General features: G+C 37.6%; 3 protein-coding genes across 4 annotated transcripts; 2 read left to right on the forward strand and 1 right to left on the reverse strand.

Moving 5' to 3' along the window:
* Positions 1–441: 441 nt before the first annotated feature.
* On the reverse strand, positions 442–6,570 carry LOC147861548 (alpha-(1,6)-fucosyltransferase). 2 transcript variants are annotated; one of them, XM_087322759.1, is made up of 8 exons: positions 6,323–6,570; positions 4,907–5,256; positions 4,059–4,308; positions 3,783–3,948; positions 3,584–3,689; positions 2,091–2,219; positions 1,619–1,834; positions 442–1,208 (listed from the first exon to the last, which is right to left on the reverse strand). In XM_087322759.1, the coding sequence occupies exons 1-8, from the start codon at positions 6,516–6,518 to the stop codon at positions 927–929; spliced, it is 1,695 nt and encodes a 564-aa protein (XP_087178885.1). In that variant the 5' UTR covers positions 6,519–6,570; the 3' UTR covers positions 442–926. The 2 variants fall into 2 exon arrangements, with proteins under 2 accessions (XP_087178885.1, XP_087178886.1); XM_087322760.1 differs by having other exon boundaries at positions 3,584–3,686; positions 6,323–6,569.
* Positions 6,571–8,125: 1,555 nt separating this feature from the next.
* Positions 8,126–15,912, forward strand: SHOC1 (shortage in chiasmata 1). Its single transcript, XM_087322329.1, has 8 exons — positions 8,126–8,912; positions 9,164–9,244; positions 9,389–11,544; positions 11,948–12,170; positions 12,483–12,953; positions 13,567–14,737; positions 14,839–15,329; positions 15,706–15,912. Exons 1-8 carry the CDS (start codon positions 8,493–8,495, stop codon positions 15,787–15,789), a joined length of 5,097 nt encoding a protein of 1,698 aa, XP_087178455.1. The 5' UTR covers positions 8,126–8,492; the 3' UTR covers positions 15,790–15,912.
* Positions 15,913–18,565: 2,653 nt separating this feature from the next.
* On the forward strand, positions 18,566–22,938 carry LOC147861550 (putative pentatricopeptide repeat-containing protein At3g11460, mitochondrial). Its single transcript, XM_087322495.1, has 2 exons — positions 18,566–18,685; positions 19,857–22,938. The coding sequence occupies exon 2, from the start codon at positions 20,735–20,737 to the stop codon at positions 22,328–22,330; it is 1,596 nt and encodes a 531-aa protein (XP_087178621.1). The 5' UTR covers positions 18,566–18,685; positions 19,857–20,734; the 3' UTR covers positions 22,331–22,938.
* The last annotated feature ends 2,183 nt before the right edge of the window (positions 22,939–25,121 follow it).

The raw sequence follows: 25,121 nt of genomic DNA on the forward strand, positions 1-25,121 counted from the left end.
TGAGGCAGCACAGCTTTACTGCATAACGTTGAGGAAAAACATGTGATTTTGTTTATTATGCTTAAACGGTCAGGAGAGAGAGAGAGAGAGACAAACAGAGATCTGAGAGAACGGAATTTAGGAGCGTATCTGTGCTTCTGCAAACAGAGCTTTAATGGAAACACACGCACAATCTCTCTCTCTCTCTCTCTAAAAAAAAAATGGTGGAACTTACAAATTACCGGCAACATGCCACTACTTCTGGCGATGCAGAATCCCCTCTTCATTTCAATGTGATCTCTCATACTCATACGTCTGAATTTTGTCCGTAGCTTGCAGAGATTGCGTCAGTTTTTTTCCATCACACAACCCCACGCTGCATATTAACCATGAAATTTGAAGAGAGAACAAACGATGTGGGAACCTAATTAAGAACAGTTTGAATCGATTTGATTAAGGGCGGAAACAAAATCCACCATGGGTTAGGTTTTAATTAATTCCAGAAAGCAAAATCAACTCAATTTTGGGGTGAGATCAAGGTTGAGATCAAAATCTACCAACGTTTCAAGGTTGAATCTCTCTTTTGAAATTCAGAAGATATACTGAAACAAACCGCTTTTTTCATTTGGCCACTTCCCATTTCCATCAGCGCGAGAGGAAAAAGAGCGTAATTAAGCATATAGCAATCTCAAATCTTGTCATTAGTGGTATTTCTGGCATTTCCGGTAACTCAGAGCAGCATATAGGGAATTTTAATTAACCTGAGAGGCATTTTGAGAAATACAGCAAACTACATTGGCACTTTAGGAATTTCGCCATTGCATATATAGATATGCTGAAGTATGTAGCTGATGCTTCCATTGCTTTTCTTAACACGGGTTCTTATGAGAAACATTGAGAATAGTTGTTTCAAAAGTAAAGAAGGATTATGTAAAACATCACTATTTTTACCAGAACCTGTATTTATTTACACTCAAGTAACCTGACATTACTCTACCACCTGTCATTCGCATTCCATCTATCAAATAACACCATGTGGATCCAAGTGCACCGATGAAGAAATCGGCATCAGAAGCTAGAAGGAAGTTAACTAATGGATGGTTAGTGCTCATTATTCTTCCAAGGCTAGCCTCATATGCTGGCATACTCATATTCCCAGTTTGTCTACTAATATTAGTATAATAAATGTCCCATAGGCTTGTATACTGATTTGATTCTTCAATTACCTCCTGCAGTAAACCAAGATATATTACAAATTAATTTTTCTTTCCATGATCATGATTTTGATCTAGGTGGATAACACAAACACAATTAACTACACCTAGATTAGAATATAGTTAAATTAGAGACATGTAGATTATCACAAACCTCCTAGGACTCAATTAGACTCCAATTTATCTTATGAGGGTTCTCATTTGGCAACTCTAAGCATATCTAAGAAGTACTTGAATTTTAAAATTTGGAGGTTGAAATGGAATAAAAAACATTCAAGTCTCAGAGAATATAAGGCACAATGAAATACCAATGTTTTGTTCATTAAAATGTGACAAGAAACGCATACTAAATCAACCATTTGGAAAAGACGCTTAGATTTTATGGGAATATGGGTGGTTGGTTATAGAGTAGAAGAAGCACAAACCTCCATCTCTGTGGAGAGCCATATGCTTCGAGCATAAGGAAACCGATTGCGTAAATGATGTGCAAGGTTCATGTAGTCTTTAAAAGCAGCAATTTTCATCTCCTTTGCTTTATCTCCTTGTCGTACATGAATACTCACCAACGGCCTAGGAACCCATGGCCTATGTGTCGCCCACACAAATCGATTGATTTCAGTCTCATTCATTACCCAAGGAACCTGCATTTCTAGAACAAATGCGAATTATTAGAATTTGTTACTCGTTCATCAAGGCTGGCCAGGTGATGAATGAGGGTTTGCATGCTTTTTTGTCATTTCCAAGAATATATAGTATATTCATGTACGAGAGCCAGATACTTCAATGATGATGATGAGTGCCACAAAATGTAATGACATATTTATGAATGTTTCGTCAAGTGCCAAAAGTAGAATAACAAGATTAAAACCGTATGCCAAACTATTTTCAGAAGTTAACCTCTGGCCAAGTCAACGGCAGTGAATCCAGAACCATTTGAGCAGCTTTCATCCCAAATGCATTGTGACGAGCCACATTGAGTAGTGAACACATGTATTCACTTGGAAAGCGCATCAAGTATCGAACTGCCTACACAAAAAACCATTAAAGCATGAGTACACATAAGAGAGATTATTATCATACTCAGAAACTTATGTATAGAATATTTGCTCTAGACCAACTTCCTACTGTCTTACTCCGAGGATAAGTCAGACAACGGCAGAGTTTGCAACTATTATTGTTCTGCTCGTAGGTTTGCAAAAAACGGATGCATAAGTTGACAAAAATACAAGATCATGGTAAGTGTTTCACTTTATAAACAAACCAGAGTAAATAAAATCCTCAACAGGACAGTAATGAAATATGTGCAGACTACAAGCTAAATCTTCATGTTATTGCGAAGAAAGGAACGAAACACATGTTTCAGTTACACCAGGAAAAAATTAAACATCCTGAATTTCAAATACAACAAGAAATACATTGATCTCCAAATTAAAAAATTGAAACAAAATGACGAAAACAGGGAAAACCAGCAAATACAAACACACAAAGACAAGAAAAGGCCTCGGAATTGAGCAAAACAAACACTCTCATATACCACAAACACAGAAATAGAAGAGGTTGTCTGGGCCTAAGGATGGATTATGCATGACATGGCCCAGATACTGACCCACTAACATGTAATCTTTACATATTTACTTGGTAACCATAGACGTTACCTTACTACATCATCATTGACATCAACTTGAATAACATAACAAATTAACAAATGTGAATGTGAGACTGCCTCCCACGCATGTATGAGCCAAAGTATCATATGGAAGATTATCTCATCTAAAAGAATATGTATCTTAATATGACAAATATTCTAGAATTACATATGCGAGAAAGGGAGGCATTGAAGGATGATAAAGAAAAAAACTCATAAAAATATGGAATGTTTAAAGGATCGTTACATCTCAGAGCAAGGGAGACATTAAGGATGATCAAGAAAAAAAATGCATGAAAAAGGATGATCATACATGTATGAGCAAGTGTCATATGGAAGACTATATCATCCAAAAGAATATGTATCTTGATATGGCAAATATTCTAGAATTACATATGAGAGAAAGGGAGACATTGAAGGATGATCAAGAAAAAAACATATAAAAAAACTTTGACTTGGGCATAGATGATGTGGCCATAGTTATGCATCTTGAGAAAGATCTACTGAAGTTTAAGCTGGCTCTATTTATTTTCTATTTATCTTAATTTGTACTTATATTTCCCATTTGTATCAAATCAAGAATTACACTACTCTAAACGAAGTTCACAGTAGAACCTTGCCATTATTCACTGTGGGAAGAGGTTGGGATAGGTAGGAGAAATAAATAATATAATGGAATGGGTGCATTAGAATACATCGATTGTACTTTTCAAGGAATATGAAAAACCACCATTCTTGATCCTACCTGTGCCCTCCACCAGCGTCGATCCACTGCTTTATGATGCATTAAGAGTCTGCCATCGATTTGCGTTGTTGGCTGCATGAGTTCCCAAGGTTTGCCCCATTGTCTGCTACGCAGTTACCCATTACATTGTTAAAAATTATTGATACAAGAAAAACATGACGATCAGGAAGAAATGAATATGATCATAAAAAAAATGTACCTTGGTACCGTTCCAGTCCAAATTTTTCTCGATGAATAATTGCTTTTACCAGTAATCACACCTTGTTCCCATGCACTGGGCTGTGTCGCAAGAAACAGTGCACGATTTCTGCATTCCTTAGATGTTTCACTGAGGAAGTAACAAGACCAATGTGCATGGTCGCTACCTAAACAACATTATATATGTCCTCAGATATCCATCTACACTTAACATATATGGATGCTAAAAAGTGCATATATACAATGACCTGTAAGCAAGCTACAGTGAGAAGTATACCTAAACACTCCTGATGATCGGCACGATTGAAGTAATTGCTTACGAGAATTCTTTGTTCATTAACTGCAATGGCAAGGATACCAGTCATGGATGCAATTTGAGCTCCCATTCCGAAACCAATATCAGTCTCCCAATCTGCCAAAAGAAATCGCAGATTCGAATCTTCGCAGTTCTTTGGGTGTTGATGTTGCCATAATTCTGATTGAACTCTCCTAGTAAGTGGTAGATTATCTTCATCACCTCCTTCTACCTGATTATTTAGACATAAATAATACTTAGTCTCTCTTGATCTCGAAAGCACATTAAAATGCAAAATGCATCTTTATGTATTTGGCCACGCAAAACATTCAGCTTACAGAGCTTTGATAAGCTACTAGGTGATCATGATTGTAGCATTTAAGTATCCCATACATAGGCCAACCTTGACCTCATTAGAGACACTAACATAAGGGGGCGAACTCTCAAATAACCCTGCACTTTTTTCCCAGATGCCCCCAGGTTTTCTCATGATTCCCACAGAGAAATTTGGTCAACCCTCACGAGAATATTTATATCTGCTAGGTGCGCAAAATTAGCTAGTCAATGTATCCCCTTTTTCTCAATTATAAGTGTTATTTTAGAAATTATATAATCAATTCCTCCCCTTTTCCCTCTTTCCAGGGTTGATCAAGGGTATTTGGCGAAATAATGAAATCTCAGGGATATTTCAGAGTTTTTCCCTGGATATAATCTTTCATTTGTTCTGCAGCTAAGCCAACAGAGGATGTAGGGTTTAGCTGAAGAATGGAAAAAAATCTCAATAGATAGAATCCATTAATATAGTCCTTCTCAATAGATAAAATTATTACCCAGGGAGGATGTAAACCAAGCATTGTAAGGTTTCCAATAAAGTTTGAGTAATGCTTAAAAGAATCATCAACATAAAGCCCAAGTCCTTGCCCTTTCCAAAGTGTCCATAGTGGCCGAGTTCCATTTTCACCCCAAGTGTCTAGTTTATTGTTGATCCTGGCACGATCCTTGCAATTTTCAAGATGAGGAGCCCTTGGCACATTTGATGATGATGAAACATTAAAACTTCTAACAAGAGGATCATCAGAGTCTCTTAAAGATAGAGTATTTGAAGCTTCCCAAAGAGCAATTAGCATTGCAAGACGAGTTTCGTTCGTGTCAGAATGATGATTGATATGTTTGCCATTATCTGTTACAATTTCTTTGGTATCAGAAAATCAAGTCTTTTGAGTGATATAGCAGGGAAATATACATTTTAAATTTGTCTATCTTGCCAACATTCTAAGATAATACAAATAACAAATAGATGACACTAGGGTTTACAGAAACATTTGTTATGCACATATAACCATTGAAAATGATCATGTCACTAACTGTTACAGATCCTTTGATATCAGACAATTAGTTCTTTAAGTTATATGACAGGAAAACATATCAAAAATATACATTTTTTACATCTATTTTATTGCCATTCTAAGATAATGCAAATAACAAAGAGATGAATCTAGGGTTAAGCAAAAGTAGGTTGTTCTTACATATTACCATTAAAATGGTCATGCCACTACCTATTACAGTTTATTTGGTATCAGAAAATTAGGTGTCTTGATTGATGTAATGAGGAAACATATAGAAAATATACATTGTGCATAATTATTTTATCAGCATTCTGATATAATACAACTAACAAATAGAGGAGGCTGGGGTTTAATGCAAACTCTATTGTGAAACTGCTTATCAACATCAAACTAATATCTTTTAGTTGTAAATTAGATTGCATTCTATTACCACTAAAATGTACATGCCCCTGGACGTTACATGTTCTATGCTATAGGACAATTAAGTCATTGGAATGATATAACAGGAAAAACACAAAAAGAAATGCCAGTTTTCTTGTTGCAATATATCCTCACATGCACCAAGAAAGGGTAGCAACAAAAACACTGTTATTCTGGTGAGGAGGAAGGCGTGTTACCTGTAAAACAAAACATAGTTGGTCCTTTACAATCTAAGCTAATACACCATGGAGGCTAGGGTTAGCCAAGGTGCTGGTCTCTAGCTACTAAGGAAGATGACAAATATTAAGCTGCAATGCCAACTGTTAGCAGGAAAAGAAAAAGTTCGGCTTTTCTACAATATATATAGTCCTTCAGAATCTAAGCTAAAACATAGACACATAGAGTGGAATAAGCCAAGGATTGGAAGACTGAAGACATTAATGTAGGTTTCTTCTTATTCTTCTTGCTAATTTGACTTACCTCGGAGCAGGAAAGGTGAGATGCAGACATCCATACCATTCCAGATCCGATGAAGAGCTGGAGGTTGAAGTAAGAAGAGGAGGAGGAGGAAGAAGAAGAAGAAGAAAGAGATGGCAATGGAGATGGCAATGGAGATGGAGATGGCTTTCCATCGACGGATGATAGCACAGGTGTTCAATCGGGCAAGAAACTCCATCCGCTCAGCTCAGCTCAGGAGCTCTGCAGCTCCAATCGAAACTTTATACTTCAACTGATGGATACATAGTACTTAATATACTCGAATGCATTGGTAAACATTCGAATGCTAACGAACGCGAATGTTATCAAAACATTCTTATGGATTTTATTTTTACAATTTTTACCTTATAATTAATAATGAGTCCAAACGTATGGTATTTACCATACGTCTATGGTATTTAACATTCGCGAATTAAAACCATTCTCGAATGCGAATTTTTACCTTTGGTTCATACTATGGATGGATATGAGACAATTGGGAAATTTTTTGCTTTAACTCTCTCTCTTTTTCACTGTTTTTTCTTGCTTCTTCACTCCAACACATTTGTTTGTTTCTTCTTTTCTTTACTCTCTTGATTTTTCCTTTTGTTGGGGGGGGGGGGGGGGGGGAGTTGACTTTAGCGATCCAAAGACAGCCCAAGATGTGTGGGTCTGGGTCTAGCAAGCCACCCACGTCAATGACTTGCGGCCATTGTTAATTTGAGCCACTCTCGCAAATTTCGTATAATGTAGATCCTACGTCCGTTGCTTGATTCTTTGTAACACAAGAATACGATAAAAAAAAGGCACGTCGTTTATCCTCAGCCATGGACTTGGCCAAAAAAGAAACAGACCATCTAAGTTCTGACAACTTGCCATATTGTCATTCCTTTCCTTCAAATCTAAGTAATGTCAATTTATGATAAGTTGTTGGCACTTAGCATTTTGATCACTTTTGGCAATGATTGATTGATAACCAAATTAGCATGATTTTTATTTGTTGGTTATCAATAATACTAGCTTGACAATGGACAATATGTGTGGAGATAATTATGCGTGGATAATTACTTCTTTATTTTAATTGCATTAGAGATAGGCGTCAATGCTTTTGGTTATTTTGATTTGGTTCTAATTAGTTTTCACAATAAATTGTTTTGCCTTTAAATAACAAGGGTTGTGTATATACGTAAATTTGCTTTTTTATTGTTTGTAAATGACAAACTTCTAATTTCCGTAGAAGGAATGGGAAAAACCCCCTTAGTGCCTTGATCGGTCGATGGTATAACATTGTGAATCTCTCCATTGACAAGACTTAGGCAAGTATTGTGGACGACAATAGCTTTCAATGTAATGTATATGCCCCCTCTACTCCTATTGTGGAGCTTTGGCGGCATGGGCGGGCGGAAATCTTTAACCACGTGCCACCGCCCGATTGGACGCACTCAGAAACGCCGTTTCCTTCGACAGAAACCTTTCAGAAACGCTAACGCGAAGGAAACGGCTTAAGTCATAAAGTTGTAGTCTGTAGAATCGAAACGCCAAGTCTTTAATTTGTCAGAAACGCGCAACTATATGCAGGAAAAGCTCCGTTTCCTGCATCCGAAACGCCTTCCCGCCAACCGGCAGGAAAGAAACCGCTTCCGTTTCCTGCATCAGAATCACTTCCAGCTTCTTTGGCAGAAAAGAAATCGATGCCTTTCCCTGCATCAGAAACGCCACCTTGTTTTGCACCATCCTGAGCGAACAAGAAATCATCGCATCGCTTCAGAAACCGTCCCCATCGTTTTGCTGATCGAAACAGCTGTATCAAGAACAAACAAAGTGAAGTCATTCCTTTCTGTGTCAAGAATCTTCATTCTATAGCAGAACTGCAGTGTCAAGAGAGACCAAGAGAAGCCTTTTTTTTGTTTTTTCGTTTCAAGAATCGTCATTCTATGACGATTCTTTTACTAAGAATCGGTTTCTGAAACATTTCCTATTTGCATCATTCGAAACAGACAAGAATAATCATATCTGTTGCAGAAACATCGCCTTCTCCTTTGCAGAGTTTGGAAGGGAAAAGAATATTCGCTCTATAACACAAATAAAAGGTTTTTTGTAGCTAAAACAGTTCCCTGAGCTGCTATCTGCAATTTCTTGACGAATTACTTATCTATAATTCTATTTAGAAACTATGCGATTACGATTTCTCTGGATCGATTATTACCAAGAAGCTTCGCAGGCAGCTGAGAAATGGCACCAAGCAAATGTGCTTCCCGTTCCATCCCTGCAAGTCTGTACCTTTTCATCTTTCCCTTGCGAGACTTTGGTGTCTACACAGACAATATGTCAGCTTCTGGAAGGAAAATCACACATCGTAAATATCGACTCTTCCACATTACATCATCTTGACATTTGGAGAGTTCAATCACAGTTTTTGACCATCATTTTGCCAGAAAAAGTTGCCTGTTTGTGGAAGAATCCATGGCTAACTTTGATAACTAACGAATTATTTAGTGAAAGATTGCTTCTTTCTCAAGAGGGAACAAGAGAGGTGGAGTTGGTAAAATGTTTCTATGAGTTTGAAAGCTTTGCCGTGGATATGACATATCAAGTAAGAACGATGAAAAACTTGCCATAGGCAATGCATCATAAATCCTTATGACATGAACATCAATGAATAACAACGAATTTCAAATTTAGCCAGCCTACTTTCATCATCGATCACCTTTAATTGCAACTATGATGAGTTGTGAGAAGAAGAATCTATTATTTGAAAGAGATCATTAACACATTCTTTGCATTGAATAGTGTACAATCTGTGTGAGAGCTGTTCTCAGACATGTCAGTTTGTTATATGTACAGAACAATGTAGCCATGATGAGTCTGTCAGAACTTTCAAGTATCGTCAGCAGAAAGCCAATACAAAATGTAAAACAATGGGAGGTAATATTAAAGATCTGATCTAATTCAAACAGTATTTAAGTAAGAAATATGCATTAAGAAGGATAAGTCTCTCAGCCCCACATGAGGAAGTGTCATAATTTTCTGCTTATTTACTTACATCATGTTGCATTTCGTGTTAATCAGGAACAGTCTCCAACTGAATGTGGTAAATATTTGAGTATTGAAGATACGGTTCTCCAGCTAGAGAAAGGAGCAGTCAGAATTCAAGATAATTTGTATAATAACAAGAAGGTAGATAGAGACAGTTCACTCAGCTTTCAATATTCAGATTTATCAAGTAAAGCGGTAAATGCTGATTTAGCTTGTCAGAGTAGATCGAAACCAAATTTACTTGTTCTAGAAGTTGCCACAGTAGATGAAGCTCTACGTGTTTCCTGGACACATGAATGCTATTGGATGGAAGTAAAGAGATTGTCACTGGAGTTATTTCTTAATGTGGATAGGATATCTATCAACAACGAGCAAATCCTTGAACCAGAGTGGATGAATTTAACTCTAAATGAATTTTCAGAGCCTCTTCGTGATAAGAGTAACGAAATACTTGTTGATTCTGCACATGATTGTGATGATTCAATTTGGAATTTACTTGATTGTGAAAAATTCAGTGAGAATAACCACTTTCTTATGTTCGAATCACCTGTGACATTTTGGAAAGACAAAAATATTGTGAACTTTGAGCAACTTTTCAAACAGCTCAGTCTTTCTCATCAGTGCATACCATTGCTGGAAACATCAGACTCTACTTGCCATGGTCAGTATGAAGATCTTATAGTTATGCCTGAGTTAGTTCTTACAGATTCTAGTTTTACTTCATTACCAGTTCCATTCTTCAAAGAAAATGAAAAACAATGCATTGCCATGGATGTGATTCTTGAAGCTTTGTCCATGTGCAAACATTCAGTGCCTGGTGCTCTAAATTTCCTCTATTTGGATTGGCACTTATCACAGAGTAAAAATTGTGGGAAGGATTCTTGCAATATCCTTGAGAGCAGAGTTTTAAAAGTTGAATACTGTGAAACAGCTAAATATAACCCCTCTCAGTTTGATAATGTCAATCTAGATTCTACATTCAACATCTATGTTGAGAAGAAGTATCCTTTAGAGAGAGAACCCATAGTTTCTAGTCCTAAAAGGAATGGAACCAGGTGCTCTATACAAAGAGAAATTCCAGTTTCTACTACGAAAAACATCTGCAGCTTGGGAACTGAATGCTCTGTACGCAGAGAATTCCCAGCGTCTGCCATCAAGGAGAATCATAGCTTGGGAACTGAGTGCTTTGAACAAAGAGAACCTCTTGTTTATACTCCAAGGCAGAATTGCAGCTTGGATTCAAGTAATTCGGTTTGCCCTTTGACACCATCCAGTGATTCCAAATCATCTAGAATACAATGTAAAGCTACCGGAGTAGCGTCAAAACCAATGAACCATATGTACAATGAAGCTTCGTGCAAAGAACCAAATCCAGGAGATACATTTGCTTGTAAAGACTTGACCTTCTTCTTACAAACAAGACAAGGCAATATAAAGACGCCCAGCTCTGGAAACACATTGCAGAAGGAGAATCCTGATAGAAATCAAGTATCTCTTGCTGAGTGTTTGCCTAATTTTCAAGTGCATCAGGTATTGCTTAGTCAGAGGATATTGAGCCTTAGAGGGTTTCTGGAACTAGATTACTCCCGAATTTTAGAAGATGACAAGAACCTTGCGTTTGAAGTTCAGAAACACAAGTCTCTAATGAAACTCAGTACAGAAAACGATGCAAAGAAAACCTTGATCATGTTGATTAAAGAGAGAGCAGATAAACAAGCACTGAATGAACAGCAACTTCTTAGAAGTCTTATTGCATTATATATACTACAGCAAACAGCAGAAAATCTTTGTATATATGGAATCCTAGTTGGTCATCTTTACATGGAAAGCTGGTACTTAAATTTAAGGTTCTTACAAGATTTGATCTGCCTTTCATATTCTGAGCTTGAGGAAGCTTATAAGCAAGTTGAGAAAGGATTACTTATTGATCATCCTAAATTATCTTGTCTCCGAGAGATAATTGAAAGCCACAAGTCGAGACATAAGAACTCAAAATTTCTCATTGTTGTTGAGCGGCGAGCAGTTTTTACTATGTATAAACAGATAATTGCTTGTGATTTGAGACCTTATCAATTCGATCGAGAGGAGAATCTTTTATATGGTGGAATTCCAGTTGAATATCCAGATTTGATCAATCAAGCTGTTTCAGATGCTGTGGTGAAGTGTGATTGCCTTATTGTTCCTTCTGAGTAAGTTTGCTGCCTTACATTCTCATACTTAGTTTTGATGGTTGCAAGCTAATTTGATCTATAGGAATATGGAGTGAAAGAAATATGAACAGACAGAAATAAAAAATGGAAGACAGAAGAGAATAGATAGAGAATTTACAACACAAGCTAAGTCACCTAATCATTTGTTGGGGCGAAGCAGGTATATAGAAAGATGAAAGAGAAAAAGAGATGGTCGAAAATAAGATGAGATAAATATCTTATCATCGACAGGGAGAGACTATGAAGGAATAAACATATTTTTATTATGTTTTATTAAGTAACCTCTATCAGTTGAGAGCAGAAAACAAAAAGGGTATCTTCTATCATCAATAACTTTAACCCTAAGATTGTCACATTGATCTTGTAAAATGTACTCTTCCAGATATATTACATCATCGTTCCCGATTCAACAATTTAGTTGCATTATCCATTATGATGAATCCACTGCAAACGAAGAGAGAAATCTAAGATATACTTCAAGTATGTGTAGTCTAGAAATCCACTCATTTAAGATTACTATGAATGAAGATGATTCCAGAACTCGAGCAGGTGAACATATTCGATGCACTCAAAGGGGTATAACACAGAGTGGAATGATATCTCAGGTCTGTTTTTCATTAACATTTGGACAAACAATAAAATTTGTGCAGCATAAACTAATGAGGATGAGATATTTTGTTGAGCATGATAATTGTCATGGAATAGAATTCCAAACACTATGCTTCAAATGTCTCACCTTTGTGTGCCGAACCAAATTAGATTTTTTGTGTCCATGCATATTCAGTGTGTGTTAAATCTTATCATATTGAACTTTATGTCTGCCTAATGAATGCTTGAAAGTTCAGTCTCTTGTTGATTTTGGCATTGTAATGTGCCACAGGTATGATCTGAACTTTTAACAACATGATCGTATACAGGAAGTCTTAGGAGAAGGTAATATCAAGTTGCAAAATGGGCAATCGGTGAATATATCTACTTCTTCAATCCAAAACAATGCTGAAACAGAAAGGTTACATCTTGATACATCAGATCATTGCATATTTGGAGATGCTACCTTCTTTGGCATGCCACCCAATGGCCACAAACAGTGTGATATGAATATTATTGTAAACACCAGCCAGTCTTATAAACATCTATTGAGCTGTTACAGAAGTTCTTATGAGAAGATACTTGCTCTTGAAAAAGATGGAGTTTGTGTGATAGAAAGGGATCTCTTTCTTCCTATTGACTTGATACTAAGCCCTACAGTTTGTCTCATTTTGTATACGCAAGACAAGGTTTATGAAGCCAAAACAATGTCGAGTGGTACAATCCAGTTATCATGGATTGAGGATATTACTAATGATAGTATGAAAGCTCTTAGCTTTTCCTTCACGACCTGTATTATGGTAAGTTTTCCATTCCAACTTAACAGTCTTATTGAATTGTCTATTTCCTTTCTCCACAGGTACCATTGTTGATGTTTTCAAGATGGGTGTTCCTCTTCTTTTTTATATTTTTGCTGGATGTATTTGAATGGTTGCCATTTCTACACATTTGGTAGCCTCATCGGGGTGTTGACAATGGCGCCATCTTCATCACTTCGTATATGAAATTTAATTCATCACCATATTTTCCCGTTATTAGTTGAGTTTCACGTACAATAAGAACGAACACTGGAGGGTCTGTCTCAAATTATTTCCCGTTTGGTTAATATCTTATTTTCTCAGAAGATTCTCTTTTGTTTTCTCAAAGAGCTATAGTTGTAAACATCCTTAGGACACAGGCTATATCTGCATGAGCTATAGTTGTCATTATTATCCCTCTTCTTTCATCTCTTTCACTCTCATTATTCCCTTATTTATTGTCATGTGCACTCAGTTAATTGTCAGCCAACACCTTTTTGGTTTCTTAATTATGGTACAAAGCTTTTCAATCAGGCTTGCTTCACAATTTCCTTATATGGTTTGGAAAGTTTTTGAAAAATATGCGTAATTGTGCTGCATTACTGTCTTGGTGAAGATCTTTGAAGGAGCTTTCGATTGTATAGAAGAGATCGTTCAGGCATTTAGCAATCTCTATGCTGCAGCTATTGGTTTGGATATTCGGCTTCAATGTTTCATATCCGGGGGTTCTTTCACAACTGATTTGTTAATCTCAGAATGTATAAATCAAGTAAGAAGATCTCAGAAAACATCATCGTTTCCTAAAATGTTGGAAGCAAAAACATACGCAGAGGCTTTTCTCACAGAATTTGCTTCAATAAATCCTCTCACAGCACATGCAATACTATCTTCTGGTATTGGAATAAGGCGTTTCATGTCCTTAAGTGTTGCGGAACAGCTGCATCTAACTGATGCCTTCGATGTAAGTGAAAAGAGCTTACAACTTTTAAAGAAACAATGGCAAAATAATGGAAACTCTGGAAAGGTTTTCATAGAGTCAAAACTGACAAATTATCAAAAGAATGCAGGACTTGTTCCTGGAGAACCGAAGATCTTAGATAGTGAGCTTTGTAGAGAAAAACAATATGAAATGAGAAACGTTGAACATCGCAACCGAGGAAAAAGCAATTTGCTTGTTGACGACTTTAGTCTATCCAAAAATTGTATAATTGATGCTCTAGATGAGGAATGGAGGTTTCAAAAGCCACAGGAAAAATGTGAAGTAGGTAATTTTCTGGCTAATGAATGTGGTCTTTGGCCTCCTGTGGCTGGGGAGAGTCAAGATGAAAGGAAAGATCACTTCAGAAACCACCAACCAAATATGATCTATTTTAATGAGGAAACATCGCATCCTATCATCTTACCTGCACATGAACATATAACCACTTTTGCCTCTCCAGAACATGAGATTAAGCTAAAAAAGACTGTGGATTTAATCTTGAAAAGGGCTCCTCCCAAAAGTGAGAAAAAAAGTGGAATCAAAGATTGTTATTCATATCTGTCTGCAAGGAAGAACTTTCCGATGGGACAGTGTCACCTTGCGTCATTGAGCCCAGAAGCAGAGGTAGAGAATGTGCATGGAAATGATTCATCAGTGGAGGGTAATACTAGATTATCTTTGGATGAAGATAGTAAAACTAACTCTCAGGATAGGTCATGGCATATGTTTCCTTTTCCCACTGATTTTAGCCATGATTTGGCAGATGATATAACAGAAAAACCTGAACGTAGTTTCCTCAGTCACCCAGGTGTGGCTTCTTCTGTTATCTATTTATTTATTTTCTTTCTACAAATAATATGAATAGGATAACAATCAGATTCTCAACAGTCTCATGAATGTTATATGTAGTACATAGAAAAGCAACGGGAAGAGATGCTTTCGAGTATGAACTTGAAAAAGAGTACAGCATCAGACAGAGCTCAAAAGAATGCCCAGAAGAATTTGCAAATAAAAGAACACCTCCCAAACGGAGATTAGAATTCGATTTGCCCGCCACTGTGAAGAAGCATCAGAGAGGTGGACATCCAACAAAAGGGAAGGAATATCTGAAACCTGGTCTTTTTGACAAATACAGATATCAAGGAGAAGAGACAAAGCAGTTTGGAAGAGGAGGTTTACATTATGTTGATAATGAGAAGCACATTGGAAAGAAAGCTCCCATAAAATGTCCGAAAAAGATGTCTATTGGTAGTATAAGTCACGGATGGGGAAATAAGTATAGCAAGTCACCAATATATTATTCTCAACCAAGGCACCGGCAAAATGATGAAGATGATGATACCACTCAAACCAGGGAACTCTGCCCATCATGGACTCCACATGATAAACGATCAAAGAAGGTTCATTGATTACATACACATGCACATACACATACACATACACATACACATACACATACACATACACATACACATACACATACACATACACATACACATACACATGCACATGCACATGCACATGCACATCCACATGCACATGCACATCCACATCCACATGCACATGCACATCCACTTGCACATGCACATACACATACACATGCACGTGCACATACACATACACATGCACATGCACATGCACATCTGCATACATATGCACATACATTTATGTATGTATGCATGTATACCGTTATACTTTCAAAGCATGATTCCCCGAAGCAAATGGTAATTCTCAATAGATTGACAATTCAAGATACGTTTGGTTTCATTTGTGCAGGTTCTCGCTTTTGCAAAAAGAGGCAATGATGGCCAAAGCCAGCTTGTTTGGCAAAGTTCTAGTGAAAGAAGACATTGGAAGTGATAGAAGTTAATCGATTGCGTAAGAGTAAAGATTAGAGAGTTATATTGTATTATATTTTAAATCTTGGAAAGATACGCAAAACCAACATTATGGGACTATATAGGTGTTGACATATGATCTAGGATGTATCCTCTGGATATGGCTATGTAATCCTTTCGGTTCACTTGATTCTACATATTTATGGGAATTGATGACATTTTGTTTATGTTTTTATCTGCCAATTATCTTCGAATAAACAGATACGTGTATACTTGTATGCATATAATAAATGCATTACCACATACGCTTGGCATTGGAATATTGTTAATTAATGGCTTAGAGCATCTCTTCAATGTTTTGCATTTATGCAATTGATTGATCATATGGCTGGTAGGATGTTGTTGATAATGTTAGTTCATGATAGATATAGCGATCTATCATAGAATTATGAATAAATTATTTGCAACTCGAGAGTACACAATCAATATTATTGATTATGCTTCATTGTTATGATTTTTGTGGTAGCGTTTCTTTTTTTCCTTTTCAATATGCAATGTTTTGACCTTCACATTCATTACATTCTACCAAGATTCAAGTCGCTGGTATGATTTATTACATCTACCAGTAGACTATTTTTATGTAATCATGCATTAGTTGTATCAACACGAATAAGAGTATGGTTTGGTTAGAAATACCATTTCTATATATGCAATAATATATATATATATATATATATATGACTTATTTGCAGCTTACATTTTTGTAACAAGTTTTATAACTAGTTGGGTCTAGTAGTGACAAAGTAGTGTCCTAAGGTGGTAAGACAAACTATACAAGTTTGGAGGCAAAGTAGTGTCGTAATGTGTGTAGAAAATCTTTGTAGTATGATAGTCTTAGCTTGGAGCCTGGGTTAATATATTAGGAGACATGTTTTTGTCATTTCCCATAATGTGATTGTCTTCTTGCTCTCTTAACATGTATTTTTGACCTCCTATTTTTCCAAAATGTTTGCATTAAATCTTGGTTCCTATGCTTACTTTTGCCATAATCATCAAATGTCAAGACTAGACCAGAGACCTAGAGAAACCTGAAAATGTATGTATGTATACATGAGTGCACTAAGGTTAAAGGATATAAGGGTCTAGAAAGGTTTGTAGTATCAAACTAAGTGGTAGACGTATGCAAGTTCTAAGGTATGCAACCAAAGTAATTTGGTGGGCCTCTATTGCTTGAACAAAAATGAAAGTGATCCATCCTTGTGTTTTCGTAACATTATTTCTCTTCTTGTATATATAGCATTTTTTTTGTTTTGTAAAATAAAAGCATTTAGTCTCGTCTTTCTGCTAGTCTCATTTGCTTGACCAATATGAATATGGTTGCACATCCAAGGAATAGGGTATAACAAAATAGGTTAGGTTCACTCCACAATGGTTCACAAGTGTAAAAAGGAAATTCGTTGAGGGGAACACTAAGATTCAATGGGGGTGCTTGATCCTTAGGTTGAATGGATACGATGAAATTTTTTAGGGGCAGGGGGAGACGATGAATGTGGAGACACCTGCGCCACTTAGCCTCTCCCTTTTTGAAGCAGAAAACCAAAGAACAACTAAACGCCCTCGAATGCCATGTCTCAAAGTAACTCGTTGTGTAGAAGCAATTAAGAAGATAAGGGAATGTGAGTTACACCGCCTAGAAGCTATGGTTGGGGTACCTTTTACATTAGGACCAAAAGGCCACACCCACATTGAAAACCCTTTGACCCCCTGCTCCTTTTTGAGAGACTTGGATGGAAATGAAACTAGGCCTAGCAAAAAGCCATTTCCTTTATAGAATATGTTATACCGTAACACGTTTTGTACAATGCTAGAACTCTTATCTAAGTTTTATTTTATTTTTACTTTCAATGATTGGGTACACACCCCATTTTGTTGTAAACCAATTGTCGCATGGGCCAAATTTGGTTTTAGAAGGCATTAATATATATATATGTATGTATGTATGTGTGTATGTATGTATGTATGTATGTATGTATGTATGTATATATCTTTCTTTCTAGGAGGCATAGGATACCAGATGGCAGAAGGTGGCTAGCCCGGCTCTGAATCCTCGTGGTGGACAAATTGGATGAGCATGGATGGGAGGGACAAAACACGAGTGAAATGTAGACTGGACTCGACAACCACTACAATCACATAACATGCATAAACCAACTCCCCCCCCCCCGCGCCCAACAAAAACACTAGAGAATAACTTTCTCTAGGAATTAAATTCTTATCTAGTGTTTGGGCCCTCCTCTCTGTTTTATCATCATCCAGCGAACAGTATAGGCTATTATTATTATTATAGGCTCCAAACTCCACATTCAAACACAATGGTGAACAGAGGACATTCCTGACGCATCGACAAATCGAAACAAAGAGAGGGAGAGAGATTTTCTTACAGAGAGAATGACGGCTTTCCCTATCCGCATCATCAAGGTTAGCTATTTATGAGAACACACTCATTCTTGAGCCCAATCTTTCATATATCTATACATATGTAGATGCAATTATCTGAATATGTGAGTCACTTGAACAGCACACAGGAACCCCATAATGTGTCCACTACAGGAAAAGCTGTCAATTCCATGTACACATGTAATTGTTGTATTTATCTGGATTCTTTTATTATTATTATTATTATTGTATGGGTGTCAATTGCACATATTTATTGATTTCAGATCTGCCCATTCATTGGTGGGAGCTATGGTGACAAAGAATCTTTTCTCATGCGAATGTATCCGGATTCCATATAACATGAAAAACTTACGGTTGGCTCTCAGTTTCAGTAGCACAGTGGCTAACAATTGGCAATTGCAATGTATGGCATCAAAGCGTCTATTTACCTTCACATTGTCAAGTAGGCTTCAAAAGAGAAGGTATTTTATTTGTTCTTTTTTTTGTACGAGTATGTTTTTAGAGCCAATATAGGTCACATTAGCAGATAAGATGTGTGTATGTGTGAGAATCAGGCCTAAGTAAAAAGGGCAGTTTTACAATGTAAATCCATGTAGGAAATGTGTTAAGTGTTAAAAAATAGGAAGTGCAGTAGTAGGACGTGCATATGAATCATGTTTAAGATACATGGGTAGCTGTGCAACCTCAACTCATTTGCGAATGGTGTTAACACATCACTAAGGATCATGTTTCTAAGATGAATATCTAGCAAGGTTTCATCTGCTCAATGGGTTTCAAGAATTAAATTTGATGTGCAGAAATTTGAGAAAATAGAATGGTCAATAGCCAATAAAGAATAGTGAGGTAACCATGTTACATCCTGAACTTTGCATGCATCATGTCTAGATGTTAGAAGTTACATCTGAGTTTGGGATTTGGCATACATTTGTTAGATATCAACTAGGGCTTCAAAGGTAACCACATTAAGGAAGAGAATAACGGTAACTAAATGTCAGTCATTTCTGATGATGGAATAACCTTAGCTACTACCACAATTGGAATTTGAGAAGTTATTTAAAAAATATCAGTACTTCCAATCTGGAATTTTGGAATTCAATAAAATCACCATATCTCTCCGATTAGCATTGCTGGAATTTAATAAAATCATACCACAGATTTTTAAGATGATCCTCTAGATTCACAATCATGCTTTAGAAGGGGCGGATCACTTTACAAAGGCCAAGTTGGAGCTTGAGTGGATAGAGAGCTACATTGAAGAATCCAACTAGCATTAGACCAGTCCAATGATTTGGGAATATGGGCAACTGAATGATGGTGGAATTTGTGGGCAGATGATGTGGGAATTGGGGCAACCAAATAATGTGTAAGCTCACTATTTATTAGATGTATGAGTCATGAGAATAAAGAGCGTAAAGGGTAGTGTTGGTGTAAGAAAGTACCAAATAATGCCTTGACCTTGGTTAATGGAGAGGAGTTGAGAACTTCATGTAGTTGATCGGTGCACATGAACATAGAATTGCATTAGAATAATCTCGAGTTGTGACTGTTTTAATGTGCTATCAATATAATCTTAATCTTCCAGATTTCTTTTTTGTATTGATGATTGTGTATTTGTGATTTTCTACACAATAGTGAACATGGCAATATCAATTGTGTCAACAAAGTTTGGACAAGAGATGTTCAATGTGTTAGGCTGATGTGATAACCAGCCACACCACAAGACCATACGTTGAGACCTTTGATGTGCTGGGCTGATTTGACCTGAACGAAATACACTCATTTGCTTCAAACAAGAGACCTCTAATTTGTTTGCCAATGATTTGATATCAAACGTAAAAACTTCTATATTGGGTAATGTCGATCTTCATCTCAGTGACACATCGTGAAAACCTTTAAGAAATTTGGAAACAAGAACAAAAGGTTTTCATGTAATCCCGCAATTCCTTTTTTCATTAGATGATGCCCTTTGTCCATTGAATATATAGAAGTCTAGGGAAGAAGTGTCTTGGTTTTCTATAGTGTCAATTACCAATAAGAGATCGAATGCAATGTTTTTGAGTATGATCTACCAAGCTGTGTACCAAGGAGGATATGTATAAATGTAATCCTTCAGGGTTGCTGGTGCTTGATACACCATCTTCTTCCCAACATAGGATGTACAAACATATGATGTTGGGGGTGATGGTGTTACTGTTGATTGAGACATGAACAATGATAAGGATACAATTGGGTGATGAGGCACATGTTACTCTTCCAACAATTGCGATCATCTAGCAAGTCCAATTTCTCTAATGACATTGGCAAACACAACTTTTTTTACGTCAGTAAGTATGCATAGGATTGTCCAGATACAGCTTGCGAGCTATCAATCTAATGCTCAATACTTCGATTATGTCTACTTCAACCAATAGAGGCCTGCAGTACACATGTTAAATGAAAAAGCCCACAGCATTGTTCTTGTTTCATCTTTCGAGAAGAAATGAAATTATGAATAGAATGCTTTGTGAAATATGGCAGCAGCAGGAGAAGGAGCAGGAGGAATAAGAGAGAAGATGGCTTGGACAAATCATACAAGGCCTCTAAATCAGGGATACATTCATCATCTGTGTTTGTACTCTGCTACTTCTAAAGTCTGCAGGCCTGCCTCCAAACTTACTACCACCCTCGCAATCCACACCCACATGTCCTTTGAAGATGAAGCTGGAGGAAGTGAACGAGATGGAGATGATGATGCAGATTTCGCCCATGCCCTCGAACGCACGTCACTGGCCTCGGTTCCTAATGACGTGGACATGCCTGTGGATATTGCTTCCCTCTTGCAGTACTGTGCCCGATCTCGCTTGCTCGTGCATGGCCAGAGGCTCCACCACAGTGCACTATGTGGTCAGGGCCATCATGATCATGAGGGTGTGTTCATACAGAACCAGCTGGTCTATATGTATGGAAGCTGCGGTGCACAGCAGGAGGCATGGGCACTCTTCTCCACGACAACCCATAGGAATGTTTTCTCTTGGAACATTATGCTAGGCTTGATTGCATCATCGCACCAGCATGAACATAAATACTACTGTGCCGCTCGTCTTTTCTCGCAAATGCTCATGGAAGGGGTTGCACCTGACAGGGTAACCTTTGTGAACATGCTTTCTAATCCTCTTCCAAATATGATAAGGGGTGGTGAGCTCCTTCATGCCATGCTTGTGGGTGCTGAACTAGAGCTAGATGTGGTCATTGGCACAGCCCTTATCACAATGTATAGCAAGAGTGGCAATATGGAAAAGGCACGGTCTGTCTTTGACCACATGCCTGTCCGCAATGTGGTGACATGGAGTGCCATGATAAGTGCATGTGCGCGGCACAATGAAGCTGAGGATGCTCTACGTCATCTCTCATCCATGGAATTGCAAGGACATGTTCCAAGAAAGATAACACTTGTGAGTGCTCTTTCGGCATGTGCTAGTCTTGCCTCACAAGATGTGAGCTATGCCCTTCACACTCGAGCTGTGCTTAAAGGATTCGATATGGATGTGATAGTGGGAACTGCACTCATCCATACATATGGGAGATGTGGTAACTTGATGAGCTCTGATGCAGTTTTTTGTAAAATGATAGAAAAGAATGCACTCTCATGGACGGCAATGATGGCCACTTATGGTATTCATGGAAGAAGTGACCGAATGCTGACTCTTTTTCAAGAGATGCATTCAGAAGGTTTTCTTCCTGACGACATTTGCTTCTTGTGTATCATGTCTGCATGTAGCCATCTTGGAATGTTGGATGAAGGTTGTGGAATATTTGGGTCCATGACTTGTGAGCATGGTATCCAACCAAAATTAGAGCATTTTAATAGTTTGGTTGATCTTCTTGGACGAATTGGAATGTTGGATGAAGGGGAGGTGGTGATCAGGGCTATGCCATGTGGAGCTAGTAGTGGTACATGGTTGAGCTTGCTTTCTGCATGTAAACTGCATTCTGATATGGAACGTGCCGAAAGGATTGCACATCGCGTCTTTCAACAAGATCCGCTAAATGCTGCTTCACTGTTGTTGCTCCCGAGAACTCGTTCGTCTTCTGTTATTGAGACCTCCTTGCTTGACATAGAGGACTAGACTAGTCTTTTAAGGACAGTAATTATTTACGTAGCTGAGTTTTCAAGAATGAGTTTCGTAGACGGCCTTCATTCGAAAATCACTTTCAGATATCTTAAAGTGAAGGTATAGATAACTGAATCCAAGAATAGAGACACTAGAGGTTTCCTGTCACTCGGACATGAATGAAGGTTTATTACCGTTTAGTACAATTGGATTTCTCAAGTACCATGGGTGCACATGGAGCTGTCTTCTTGCCAACCCATTTTGTAAAATTCTCGTCTAGAGGTTTCCTGTCACCGGGTCATGAATGAAGGTTTATTACCTTTTAGTACAATTGGATTTCTCAAGGGCCATGGGCGCACATGGAGCTGTCTTCTTGCCAACTCATTTTGTAAAATTCTTGTCTAGAGGTTTCCTGTCACTGGGACATGAATGAAGGCTTATTACCTTTTAGTACAATTGGATTTCTCAAGTACCATGGGTGCACATGGAGCTGTCTTCTTGCCAACCCAATTTGTGAAATTCTTGTCTAGCTCAAGAAACGAGGTCATAAGCAAGTGGCATTTTTTTGGCCCACACTGCATACTTTTCAACTCCTAAATAAGAAGCTCCAATCCACCGATCCAGGTATTCACTCATATTCTGAAAGATGTGTCATACTAATGGCGACATACCGATAGTGATGGGGTCCATGTCATTTTGTTGGGCCATTTAGAGCAGAAAAGTATGAGGATCATATATTCCTTCGTATTGTATATGAAATCTTTGTTTGACTATGAGCCACATGCACAAAATTAATGAAGCTATAGCCTATAGAATAGAATAGATGTTTTATCGTCCATGAGGAGGCCATTTGACCTATGGGACCAAATCAACTTATCATCTTGTATGTGACTGCAGAAAAAAATCTCTATGTGAAAATAATGCATGCACGTATGTGCTCACCCTTCTTGGTGGACATTTGAGTATGCACTCACATGATCATGCCCGATGCTTGTCTAACAAGTCATCATAATTTCTTGCGAATTACCTTATACCCAGAGCATGCAATAAGTAAGTGATATTCATTTCCACTAGGTTTTCGTTGCATATCTTGCATATCTTCATATTTGGGTGATGATGCTATTATGCTACCTCAACACCTTACTTGCATAAGCAAATTCGATGAAATGTTAGGTTCTCTGAAAGCCAAGGCTTGTGGTCAAATCCCAGGGCCCAACCCTGGACATCTGGTGGAAACTACTAGGCTAGAGTATGGTAGTAGTAGAGGGAATTTTTGGTAGAGAGATGAAATGCATAGAGGTTGAAAAGACACCAAAGGTGATGGCACTCTGCTGGGCCGACACTGATACTGAGATAGATAGATTTTATTATTGTCTTTGGAGGTCAATTATGACCTATGAGACCAGAAATATAACATTTTCATGTAATACATGTGAATGTGAGTAGCGACTCTCAATGTTCCAGAACTTTACTAATGATTTCCACAATCGAGAGTGCACCCTATGACTGTGAGAGAAATTCGTGTAAGGATTGATTGGGTCTGGTTGAAGATGTGTGGAAAATATAGCCGAATGTGGTCAAAGACAACATTGTATCAAAGTGTGATGCTCAGACTTCCTACTAGTTTAGGACAAAGTGTGCATAGTCAACAACTATCAAGCCCCATCTCAAAATTGTAGTGAATGTGAGGTAAGTCACATGGAAGCAATGGCTTTGATGGCAGTAAGCGGATGGGCTCTATCATGTATTGATGTGTGTGGTTTCCTGGTTCGGCGAAGAATATGGTTGTCTTTCTTGTACTAAGAATAGTTCATTCAAATCTACGGATACACATACATGCCTGTCAATCAAATCTGAACTGAAACATGATTGGCATCAATGAGTGAAATCGCCCTGTGCTTTTTGATGAATCAAGAACAATGTGGTGGGCATTTTGATTTAACTTAAACATTATTTGGTTGCCCCAATTCCCACATCATTTACTTGCAAATTCACCATCATTCAGTCGCCGATATTCCCAAATCATTGGACCAGTCTTATTCTACTTGGATTCTTCAATGTAGCTCTTTATTCCCTCAAGCTCCAAGGCCTTCTTAAATTGATCTGCTCCTTCTAAGGCTTGATCAGAAATCTAGAGGATAATGTTAAATATCATCTCTATTGTGTGAGGGATGTTATTTAATTAAAGCAATTCCAATATGGTGATCTCTGTTGATTCCAATGTCTTCTTTCCCTTATAATTTGGAGAAAATACATTGTGATGGTGAGTATGGACATTCTATAGAGAAATTGTGCAACTCAACCTCGTTTATAGTATTCTCTCTATGAAGTTTGGGGTTAGTTGCACTTAGCTATCATACGGTAGTTGATAAGTGGCACTGGTGTGATGCATTTAGAAGACATAGAACTCTTCTGATTCAACATTGTACTTCGAAAATTCGAATGGTTTGATGGCTATTCTATAAGGTATTTTGGCCGAGAAGTGCTGGGATAATGAAGCAGCTGTAATGAAGGCTTGAATGGGTGACTCCTCAAGAGTATATCCAAGATTTTAAAAATCTGATCAACACAGCAGATGTGATGATATTTGTAATACAAGAGAGATGAGCAGGTTGAAAACAAAATGTCATTAGACAGGGTAATATGCATGCACATTGTGCGAAACATATACATTGTATGCATGCATGTAGCATAGGTGCCAGCAACTTCCATTTGTTGCTGGTGGAAACAAAGAAACAAAATGTTTTAGAACTGGAGATTAGATTATGATAATTCTATACGAAGAATAACTATTCAAACTTCTGTG

The sequence above is a fragment of the Azolla caroliniana genome, unplaced genomic scaffold (genome assembly GCF_043228905.1).
Source record: "Azolla caroliniana isolate FFs.n. ecotype wild unplaced genomic scaffold, voAzoCaro1.0.p SCAF_7, whole genome shotgun sequence".
Taxonomy (NCBI): domain Eukaryota; kingdom Viridiplantae; phylum Streptophyta; class Polypodiopsida; order Salviniales; family Salviniaceae; genus Azolla; species Azolla caroliniana.